We start from the raw sequence: 12,087 nt of genomic DNA on the forward strand, positions 1-12,087 counted from the left end.
CTTGGCAGCTTGATGGCCTGTGAAGTATCTTTGCTCTTCCTAGGACAGATCTCCAAAGTGATTTCTGGGATCTGCTGGATCCATTCACCCAGTTTGGTGGTTACTGCCCTGAATGCTCTGATTACCTCAGGCATCACTGTTCTCTGGCTTCTAGCTTCATCATAGTCCTGGGTCAAAGACCAGGACAATGACATGAAATTATTTGTCAAAATTCACAGTATTAAAGTGTGATTTAAATGTGATGAGGATTTGGACAAAAGTAATGTATTATGTTAATGATGGTTCTGAGAAGTCCAATCAAACAAAATGTGTGCTTGCATACTTCTACTATTATGTCATTCATATCGGTGTTCTGTAGTGTTTCGTAGCCTGGCTTGCTGCAGGCACTGCAGCAGCTAACATCTCAGCACTTGATCCAGGATACCTTCTAACTTCTTACACAACAGCTTTTTAATCATATTTAATGTGCTGCAATTTTAAAGAATCGTCAGAAATATAAACTCTGCCAAAACTAACGTGATTACACCCCTTGGAATCTTGCCCTTCACTACCACCACCCCCTTTCTCCTGCAGATAATTGCCCCTGCTTTTAAAGGAATAAAATTCAAACTATTATACAAATCGAATTCTAAGTATTGGATGGAGTTTTCTTGGAAAACTCCTGGCCTGTTATAGGGGATAAGCATGGCTTCGTGATGTCTTTAGACCTCTGGAAATATTTAAATTGGACCACAATATACTATATCAATTCTATGAGTGTGTGTGTAAGGACACACACAGCCCATTTGTATCTAGGTTTAATGGGTTTATAACGAGGTGATGGTTGATCACACAGTCTCAGAGACGTTGCTCAGAAAACCCTGAAGTGTTTAAATTTCACCCGTTGCTGTTGCACTGATAATTCTCAGAAACTAGAGCAAATTTATTGTAAATAGGAAGCATTCATGAGGAGATTTAAAAAGCATTTCGCAGATCAAATGCTTTTTGTTTTTTACTATTAAACACACTGTATACAGCAGACTTGTTCTGTGTTATGAAGCTATAAACGTAGAAAACCCTAAGGGTATTAAATGCCTGCAGCAGAATAGCTCCTCTGCGAGTAATGGGTTGATGTGTACATGTTTCTTCTTCTACCTGTGCAGATTTCTCAGGTGACGAAACAGACAAAGGACCCCCAGTACAGATGCACAGCCTCAGAGAGTTTGAACAGGTAAGGATATCGGCTCAGCTACAAACCTGTGCAGAAAGCAGAGCATTCCTTTGATACTGACCGAGGCCAGATATGTCACAGTTTGGTGTAGATAGAAACAAGCTGATAGAAACAACAAATATCTCCTAGTGTTGCAAGAAAATAGCTGTTGAGTTGTGAACTTGATGAGACTACACTAGTGTTAGTCATCTACTGTGTGTCAGACAGGCCCAGGCTTGCCTCTGCCCACTGTTAATTACTATTTAGGTGCGTTGAGGAAGTTGATGTGGCAACCGAAAGTCCTCATGACTTAGAGAGTTCCCTTTGCTAAAGCTGGTTTTCCACAGTCTTGCCACTTTTAGACAGACTGTAAAACTATTTCTAATTTGTGGATCTCTTACTCAGTCGACCACTATTTCTGTCAGGTTTGCTGGTGTGCCTCATTAGTGCACGAGGTCTCATTTGTTTGGAGTATGTGATTCTTGTGTTGGGGTATATTTGAACTGAAACTGAAAAACTGCAGACTGTGTATTCACTGCCTACGGTAAGGTCCAAAAAACAAAAACAACAATAAGTGTCAGCACATTTTTAAAACTGTGATATTAAAAGGTATCAAACGTATCCCTGCTGGTGATTCTTTGAACGTGACGAGGGTGCTTTTTGAATGACACAGCCACTATTTTTTCTACATTTAGTTTCTATACAGTTTAGAAATTGCCTGACAAAATGCCACTGCAATGAAATCATTATTTTATAATGTGAAGCATTCTCTGCTCACATTACTTACTGCAGCTGATGCCACCAACACTTCGTGTGTTCTAGCTCATTTTCATTTGATATATTTAACAGCAATGTCAAACGTTTCGGCCTTGCTGTCCACTTCCATGATCAGATGGTTAACACAAATACAGACTCACATATAAAAATAGAGAGATTAATGCATTTTAAAAGCTTGCATATGCAAAATATTTTTAGAGGTTGGAAATCAAACAGTCTGTATGAAACACCAATAAAATTGGGGGGCATGGTGCTCCTCTAGGTCTGTTTCTACCCCACAGTAATGAATTCTGGGAACTCTGCCACTAGCATTATGGGTGTGATATAACTCTGTAGGTGCTTGCTGCAATTACCCCATTTATTGAAGGACAGAAGTATAGATGAAAAACAGGCTGGGCTTGCTGGTTGTAATAATGTTGAACGGTGGTGAGTTTGGCCTGAAGTGAAGCACGGTATGAAAGTTGAAACTACAGCCAGAGAAGATCGAATCCATATTTTTTCACAGGACAAACTGCCTGATTAATTTTTGTTTCTCTAAAAGGTTATTTCTGAATGTATAAACAGGCGGTAACAAATAAACAGTTAATATTTTAAAAGATTTGTTTCACACCTCATTTTATATTTTATGCTACTGATTTTTTTTAATCACAACTGTGTGACAGTGACATCGGGTTTTTGACCCAAAAGAGATGAGTGGGTGGAATCTTAAGTTTGTCAACTAATGATTGCAAAACTACTTCCATAACCTGTATGTGTGCAAAGAACACACACAGATACCTGCAATTAAATCCTAGAATCTTTACCAAAACGGAACCACCGTCTCCTTCTATGCTTTATCCTTCACAGTAAATCCTAATATTTATTAAATGATTCCATATGAGTACCACAGATAGGGTAGAGCAGTCTAGTTCAGTGAATCAAATTAGGGCCTGACAGACAACTGGCTGGCTATGGGAGAATCATGCTACTTCCAGTGTTGCTGCTTTCTTTGTTTGGCTCTGTTCAGGGACACCAGATTACCGATCAGGCCTAATTATTGTGTTAAAACTGTACCAGATTGTCTCCTTTTTAAAAATAAGAAAAAATGCTGTTCTGTAGGAATGGTTAAAATGAATGGAAGGGCAGTGTAATGCAGAGCATTGCAGTGTAATGAGGTAATTGTGATTATTCATGTTTAATTGTTGTCTGATTACTAAGTTTATATTTTTCTACTTCTAAGCAAACTGAAGTACAAAGAGAAATCCAACATTTTCAGATAAATAATATGTGACTTAGTGGAAGTGGGTTGTCTCTTTATCACTGCTGTTTGCTCGATTTATGGTTCAGGATTTCGAAATATCAAAAAAGTCCTTGAGCAATACACTGCTAATGAGATTAGTTCTAATAGCATTTATGGCAGCTCAGAATACCATAATTATGTCTGAATAACAGGTACAGAGTAGAGAGCAGAAAAACCTCAATTATGTCTCAGATTTCAAGAAGAAGAACGTCACCGCTCCATGGTAACTGTCATATTGTGCATTTCATATACACTGTGTTTTCTCTGAAGCTACAGGAAGAGGCTGGGCTGGTTGGTTGGAGGCCACATTACAGTGTGTGGGTAGCTTTGAAGTTTCCCTCTGACGGTCCCACGAAGGGATGAAAGGATGAGTCGGGTTATTTGTACACACATAGTACTGCATATAGAGCAGACTAGGAGTCAACTTACTACTGGTTTTGTTTGCAAAGATGAGAAAAGTGGGATGATACTACTAGTGCTTTCCATTGGAATTAGAGCCAATGTGTTGCAGACCTGCAAAAATCCTTCCAAGGAGCAAAGAGTTGGTTTTTTTTCTTTCTTTTTTTACATTTTTTACACAATCATCTAAATTTGAACCTGGCGAGCACTAATTGATGTTTACTTTTCTTTTTTATATTTTCATCTAAAATAATTCCAAAATTTAGTCAGTAACATTTACGCTACTCTAAACGAACAATTGTGGTCACTACAAAGGGGGCGAGAGGATTGCATAGTGGAAAAGTCAAAGACAAACACAGTAGTTTGAAAACAGATTTAGCAGATTAAATATGATAATATGATTATGGTAAAAAGTAACTGAAGATGGTAGAATTGCCTTTCAGGTTGCTTTATTTTTGATTTGATTTTGTTTATTTTAACACAGACATTTTGATTGGTCATTTTTATAGTGAGCCAGAAAACAGATTTTATACATATGTTTATTTCCTTAAACTGCTGCCATGTAAAGTACCAGACTAGTTTTATATATCGCATATATTATATAATGCCAGTACCTAAAGATTTCAGGTACTGCCATTAATAATGTATTGCTTAACTTTACTCAAACTAGAGTAAACAGTGAAAACTTTTGAAGTGCCTTGTTTTTGCACACGTTTATAAAAAATGTCTTTACAAAACAGTGGTTTGGAATCTGTCTTGGCCTTTCAAAACAACTGGAGTCGCCTACCCCTGCTATATAGACTACAGACTTTGGATTTTGCCATATTTGGGGCGTTATTCTCTTTCACTGGAACTGATAATGAAATCTGGCTTTGCAGAGATATTCCTATTTGTGTGCAAATCTTTAAAATTGTGAAAATTGTCCCACACTTTGTGAGGACTCTGCAATACTTTGGGATGCATTCATTCTGAATGTAGTTCTGATTGATAAATTGTGAAACAAACGTTTTGTCTGTTATTTCTATACCTTTTTTTTTAACAGTGGGAATGTCTTTTACAAAAAATGTTGACGTTCCACTCTTCCACTAGTCTAGTATGGATGTGCAAACAATACAATACCACGCGGAGATTTCATTGTACTGGATATTTTCAGATGTGGTAAATCTCAGAAACCTGGCACAAAACTGTAAAAGTCACAGTGTAAGACTAAGAAAACGATTTATCAGAATTTCGTCAGGCAGAAGTATTTACAGTTCAGGCTCTCAAACTATAAGAAATGGAAACAACGAATTTTCAATATGGCGCAGAGACAGTACAGTTGGGTTCTTGTCTGAAATATTTCCATATTCTGATGGATCACATTAAACTTTGTTGAACTTTCATTTCCTCCATAGTTTTACATTGAGTTTTTCTGACAGTGGTTATGTATGTTCGGCCTCTCATCTTAATAGAGCAGTCTGGATTATTGAATCCAGGTTTTGTGTTTGCGTGTGATTGTGTGTGTGTGTGTGTGTGTGTGTGTGTGTGTGTGTGTGTGTGTGTGTGTGTGTGTGTGTGTGTGTGTGTGTGTGTGTGTGTACAGTTTGTCTTCTCTTCACATTTGCGTCAGCTTAAAGAATCAGTCCTCTCGCTGGCTGGTTGAAAGAAATGTGAACCTGCCAGAGCAGCATTTGTAACTGTCAAACATTCACACTCTGCAGTCCAGAGGTTTTTAAAGAGAAAAAAGAGAAATCACCCAATCAAAATGCCCCTTTCTCAAATGGCCTTTATTAGTCCACAGAAGAAATTGAAAGCACATGGCTGACTATAAATGTGAATTCAAACCGACCACGGTGACGCTGAGATTGATAGAAGACAGGGGGAAGATTGCATATAATTTTGGCCATTAAAACCTCAGGACAAATTAGGGTTGTTAATCTGTTATTTTGCCCTCAGTCTCAGTGTTCACTTCCAAAAAGCCACATATGCTATGAAAGGTCTGTCAGAGATGGATTACCATTACCAGAGTGGCAGTAATAGATCGCATTCAATATTGTACAGAGACAAAAAAAAAAAAGACAGCCGATCCTGCAGTTGACCCGGGTCTGTGTGTGATTTAAATGGAACATTTCTGGTAATTGCCTTCATCTCTTTTATCTTCACTTTGCTTCTTGTGCTTTTCTGCTTTTTGAGGTCACTGGCTGCACTGGCAAGGTTGCTGGCTTCACTGGCGAGGTCGTTACCTGTCTCAGTGTATATGGTTCAACCTTGCGTCTTGCGTCCTGCTACTATGTGTTGGTTAGTCTCAGGGGCATCTTTGCACACACGCTACCTTGGGTCCTGTCAGTCTTGGTAAACTGCTGCCTCTGTGGATCTGGTGCTTCAGGTCTCTCCTTGTGCTGCTATCATCAGAGCCTCTGTGCTCTGATCCACTCGATCTGTTGATGGTACATGCCATGCAGAGGCTTGGTCTTTCATTATAGTTCCTCTTCCTCATCCCCATCTATCTTCATTTGTCTGAGGCACTATTGGAACGGCTCATCTCAGGGGCCCATCTTCCTGAGGTATTTGCGGATGCTCCATGTTTCATCCTGTATTGTGGCTCCGACACTCACTCCTCCTCCCCCTCCTTCTTTCTGTTGCTCATAGAGCCTCAGGGTGCTGGACCAATGGTTAGTGACCTCCATGCTTTGTAAGGAGTTTTCATGTCTTGACGCGAGTGGCATCTGTCACCTCCTGTGGCCAGCTTATTATTCCAATTTTGTATCCAAAATCCAGTAGGACATATATATTGATGGGTTGGACCTAATTCCTATTGTTTAGCTTACATCTCAGCTTAATGACTCATGGTATAGGTGTGTTTTATACAGTACACACAATGAGTTGAGATCAATAGTATCTGGGAGTGATTGATTGATTGATTGATTGATTGATTGATTGATTGATTGATTGATTGATTGATTGATTGATTGATTGATTGATTGATTGAATGATTGTGCCATATGAGCACACAGCCAACACACATGCTGCTGAGTGACTGCTGCTCGACAAACACATTTCATTGCAATGTTGACCCTGTGCTAACTTGCATATGACAAATAAAAAACTGAAACTGAAACCTGTGGGGGCCAGAATTCTGACTGGGTTATAAGGAATAAAATACTGATTTCACATGACATGGAAATCAGTTTAGAAACTACACTTTACTTAAGACATTGAATCTTTAATTGATGCTCCGTCTCGCTCCATAAATAGAAAGTATGATAAAACATAAACTATTCAATTGTTTGGGGTGAGCGCTGTATAAACATCAGCTACAATTTAGCATTTTTAAAGTGGTAGTGGTGTTAGATTTTTAAAATTCATATTATTCCAATAAATGATCCATTAAATCTAAATGCTTTCAGAGATATTTAAGTTTTTTGCTTTCATTTGCAAGAATTAGGACATGACTTCTATTTAGACACAAGAGACACTGAGACATAAACTAGTTATTCTGTCAAAAAATTAAAAATCAAAGTAAAGTTTACAGAGCATTGTCCTTCATAACAGGAAATGGACATTCTGCAGTTTTTGTAAAAGTAAATAAATAAATGTCAGAGTGTTGTCTGTATTTCAGGAAATGCCATCCAAATCTGTATTAGTTCATTGATATTGAACTGTGATACAGAGCTCCAAAACTGATTCTCTCAAATCTCTCACTATTGTATTGACACTATTGTTGTTTGTCTGCACCCTCAAAGTTAAAAATATGAAATGATACAGCCTCCTAATCAGTTGATTGTTCTTGTGAACAGCTGTGTGTTTTGTTCTACATATTGCCAGCGCTCCTGGGTCAGCTCTGCTTGCCTGTTCCCTCTGTGATAAACTGCTAAGAAATTCTGCTGCTTGACTCTATGCATTTCAAGGATGGTAGGTACTGATCATACTTTTTGCAGGGTATCCGGTGATTGAGCTAATGAGTGTTAAGACATGCTGACAGCAGAGGAGTCAGTTTTCACGGCAGCAGTACTCAGACATGCAGCAGATCAATAAAGAGGAGCTCAGCTTTGAGTAAATCAGCAGATCTACTCAAACTTGAATTAGCTGCCTTACACTGACAAACAGAAATGTTCTCAGTCTGTTCTGTTTGAACAATGAGGTGGAAGAACACAATTTCTCTTTTGATTTGTTATTTGCTTTGAAATATTTGGTATATGCATTGGTGTTCACGCACAGAAGACCAGGACCTTGTATTGCCTGTGGGCCATAGGAAAGAGTAGCATGTTTAGTCAGTGGAAATCTGGACAGGCTTCAGTGAGATGCACTAGCGCCACCAGCTGGACAGAGAGACAAATCGACTTTGAAAAGTATGCTGGTAGTCCATGCACGCCTATAACTTGTTAATTGGTCCCAGGCTTGTGCAATTTGTGATCTTCTCCGCTGGGTCAAAGAAGACATATTGAGTTGATCACAGCATTGGTCATGGATGATAATTGTTCAGTAAAAATGCACAGAAATCTGCTTCTAACCCCTTCCACCAATAACATAACCACACTGACTCACCCTTGATAATCACAACTTTTTAATGTTTTATTTCTGACAGTTTGGTATTTTATGTCGTTCCTTGAAAGCATTAAAACATTTTACTTTGGAGTTCTAACATGTCAGCAAATCATTTTTAAACAACTCCGTTGATCACAACCCCAAGTGTGTGTGTGTGTGTGTGTGTGTGTGTGTGTGTGTGCGCGCACGCTTGTATATATTAATGTGTGCATTTGATATACAGAAAGCTCTATTGTGTGTTTTTCTGTTATTTAGATGGGATTTGTGTGTTATATTTCATCATCTGTCCTCCCATGAGCCCAACCAATCATATGGAAACAGTTACAAACAAAATGGCACAAAAAAGAAAAAAACTTAGTGCAAGGCCAGATCTTGCAATTACTCTAATAGTATAGCCAGTCTTTCATTCTGGGGTCAGAGAGGCAGAGAAACCACAGTCTGAGTACCCTCCACAAATCCTAAAAATCAGCACCTGAGGAAAATAGCTGGTTTACAAGACCATATTTAATGACAGCTTGTTCAGGAAATGGCAACAAACATGTAAACTGTTGTGGAGCTAAAAAAAAAAAAAAAAATCTAACACATTCAAAATTTTATTGACTATGATTTCATTATAACAACAAAGACTGCTAGAAATATTAACTGCAAGGACCTCACTGGTCCTGATCAGGGACAAGATCCCCCAGGACACCATTTATTGTCTCATTAGGAGCATGCGCTGACGTTGTCAGGCATGCATACAAGCACGTGGGGGCCATACAGACTACAGTGTACCATTTTGAGTTGCTGCAATTAAAATTCTCCAAACTGAACTAGCCTGCCACATCATTTTTGTACTTTTTGGGTGTCTTTGAATTCAGCTCTCTGTAGGTTGATCATTTTTATTTCCAACAAATGATATGGTATCCTTTTGCTCCTAACATATTATCCAGTCATTTATAGAAATCCAGCATTCAAATTTGAAGTGTTTTCAAAATGTTCCTTTAATTTTTTTGAGCAGTGTATGAATATTACATATTTAAATGTAAAAAATAAATATTTTATGTTTTTAAAAACTGCCATCTGGTGAACAACATCCATTGATCAATTATGTTATTTGTTGATCGACAGGCTGAAGAAGGCGGTCTAGGTGTCAGGTGCAGTGTGTATTGGGTAGCAGTTGAGGGCAGACGTCGTGACAGTCTGATTGCTGGCTATTGAAACTAGCTCTTTGGACATGAAACATCTCCTGTCTGGTGGGGTAGGAGCCTGAGCTAGTGCCTAAGGTTAAGAGATACCAGCTAGATATTCTTATGCTCATGTTGATGCATGGCTCAGGCTCTGAAACCAGTCTCCTGGAGAAGGGCTGGACTCTCTTCAAATATTAGGTTCCCCTTTGTTTGTCTTGAAAGAGTAGTTGTAAAACAGCTAACTGATCATCTGCAGAGGAATGAGTCATTTGAAGAGTTTCAGTCAGGTTTAAAAGCTCATCACAGCACAGAAACAACTTTTGTGCAGGATACAAATGATCTTCTGATGGCCTCTGACAGTGGACTCATCTCTGTGCTTTTCCTGCTTGACCTCAGTGCAGCGTTCAATACTGTTGACCATAACAACTGTATTACAGCGATTAGACCATGCCCCAGGTATTAAATGTACTGCGCTGCAATGGTTTGAATCGTATCTGTCTAATAGACTCCAGTTTGTTCATGTAGATGAAGAGTCCTCTTTACACACTAAGGTTAATTATGGAGCTCCACAGCATTATGTAAGACCAATTCTGTTTACATTATGTATGCTTCCCTTAGGCAGAATCATCAGAAGGCATACATTTCACTGCTATGCAGATGATACCTGATTTTATCTACCAATGAAACACACACCAATTAGTTAAACTGCAGGAATGCCTTAAAGGCCTCCATTTTTTTATTTTTTGAAAATGCTGCAACAAGATTACTGACAAGGACTAGAAAGAGAGAGCATATTTCTCCTCTTTTTCCTTTTTGATAAAGTATATAGTTAGGGTTGGATCAAGTGACCCGGAGTCCTTTCTTAGTTACGCTGCGATAGATCTAGGTTGCTGGGGGATTACCATGTTACTTCTTCAGTCACCTTTTTTTTTACTCATTATGTGTTTATACACCTTTTGGCATTTAATTATTAGTTATTATTAATCTCTGGCTATCTTCCACAGCATGTCTTTGTCTTGTCTTCCTCCCCTCACCTCCAACTGGTTGCAGCAGATGGCTGCCGCTCCCACTGTTGCCAATGTGCTTGCTCATAGGGGGTCATGTGATTGTTGGGGTTTTCTCTGTATCATTGTGGGGTCTTTACCTTACAATATAAAGTCCTTTGAGGCAACTGTTGTTGTGATTTGGAGCTATATAAATAAAACTGAACTGATCTGAATTGATTTGAAATTTTGTGAGAGTCAGTGGACAGGGGTGGATATACTTGGTTGATTCTCTGCATGTTGGGGTTTTCCTTTGTAGACTTGAGGGTTGCTTCTCTTGGCCTTCCCTGTACCACTGTTTCTCCATAATCAGTGTCATGCTCAAGCATAATGGTGTTCATAAGTGCATGTTATCCAGACACCTTAGGTCACAGATCAATGATCAGTTTTGGCGACTCAGGAATGGAAAGTGATACTCACACAGTGTACAGTGGGGATGGGCTGCTCCTGACCTCAGTGGAAGATACAGTCAGGCAATGGAAAGAATATTTCAAGGATCTCCTCAGCCCCACTTTGGTGACAGAGGCAGAGTTTGGGAAAGAGGGAACTACTCACCCATGAGTGGGAGAAATCAATGAGGTAGTTAAACAACAGAAATTTCTGTGCTAGGGTACGAATGAAGAGAGTACATCCACTGGTCAAACCCCAGATTCAGGAGGAAGAATCATTTTTATTCTTGATCTTGGAATACTGGATATTCAAGGGTTTGTGGGATCTTTGTCATCTTGGGAGATGAAATTTGTTGCTTTGGGAGTATAAGGTTTTTGGCCAATTTTTATGGGCTATTCGATCCCTACACAACCATCGTCCATATTGCCATTAATAAATCAGACATAGTTCCAGTGGGTGCTGGACTCTGCCAGAGCTTCCTTTTTCACTGATACTGATAATCTTTTTAGAGACAGAAGTTAAAGGAAACCTTTTGCTACTTTGAGCTTTAGTAGCCTCAGGATCTTGTCTTTGCTTTTCGTGGATGATTTGGTTTTGTTAGTTTCATCTGGTCGTAGCTTGCGCCAGAGCAGTTCATTGGGTGGGAATAAGAATTAGTCCTCCCAATCTGAAACCAAGGAAAAGGGTGGAGTGTCTACTTCAAGTCACGACTTTCTGCCCCAAGTAGAAAAGCTGACATGTCCTGGGATCTTGTTTATGAGTAAGTGGAGAATGGTGTGGGAGATGACAGAAGGATTGGTGCTGTCTCCACAGTTATGTAGATGCTGTATCAGTGTTATAGGTGAAAAGATAGCTGAACATGAAATTAAAGTTGTTAATTTACCAGCCAGTCAACATTTCTACCCTCATATATGGCCATGAGCTGTGTTCTTCAATACTCATCAGTTTTGTTGCCCTGTACCCTTTAGTGCAGAGTGAGGAATTTAGTGATTTGGGATGGACTCACAGTAGAGCTGCTTCTACTGATGCTTCTGTATAACACATAGACAACATAACTAATAAATGCGATGCACATTAGGTAAACTTTAATTTCAGAAAGCTTTAGGAAAAAATTGCAGTGATAAAAAATTTGGATGCCAAAACACCCAAAAGGTGCAAAAGTGTCAGTGCGTCACTGCTCTCTACCGTAAACTCGGGCAATACAGACACGTTAGACAAACAGGCTTTTTTCCTTTAAACTGCCAAAGAGTTGGCAAATGTGACACTTTTCTTTCAAAAACACCTAGGAGTGGAAATTCAATTTCGATTTTTATGAAG

General features: G+C 39.0%; 1 protein-coding gene across 1 annotated transcript in view; it reads left to right on the top strand.

Annotated features, from left to right (window-relative positions):
- Positions 1-1,147: 1,147 nt before the first annotated feature.
- pde4dip (phosphodiesterase 4D interacting protein) overlaps positions 1,148-12,087 on the top strand; it is a 77,379-nt gene continuing 66,439 nt past the window's right edge. The window contains exon 1 of the mRNA XM_005734290.1: positions 1,148-1,210. Coding sequence (XP_005734347.1) covers positions 1,184-1,210 — 27 coding nt within the window. The 5' untranslated portion in view covers positions 1,148-1,183. The remainder of the gene's footprint in view (positions 1,211-12,087) is intronic.

The sequence above is a fragment of the Pundamilia nyererei genome, unplaced genomic scaffold, assembly GCF_000239375.1.
Source record: "Pundamilia nyererei isolate P.nyererei 1_Seehausen unplaced genomic scaffold, PunNye1.0 scaffold00057, whole genome shotgun sequence".
Lineage (NCBI taxonomy): Eukaryota > Metazoa > Chordata > Actinopteri > Cichliformes > Cichlidae > Pundamilia > Pundamilia nyererei.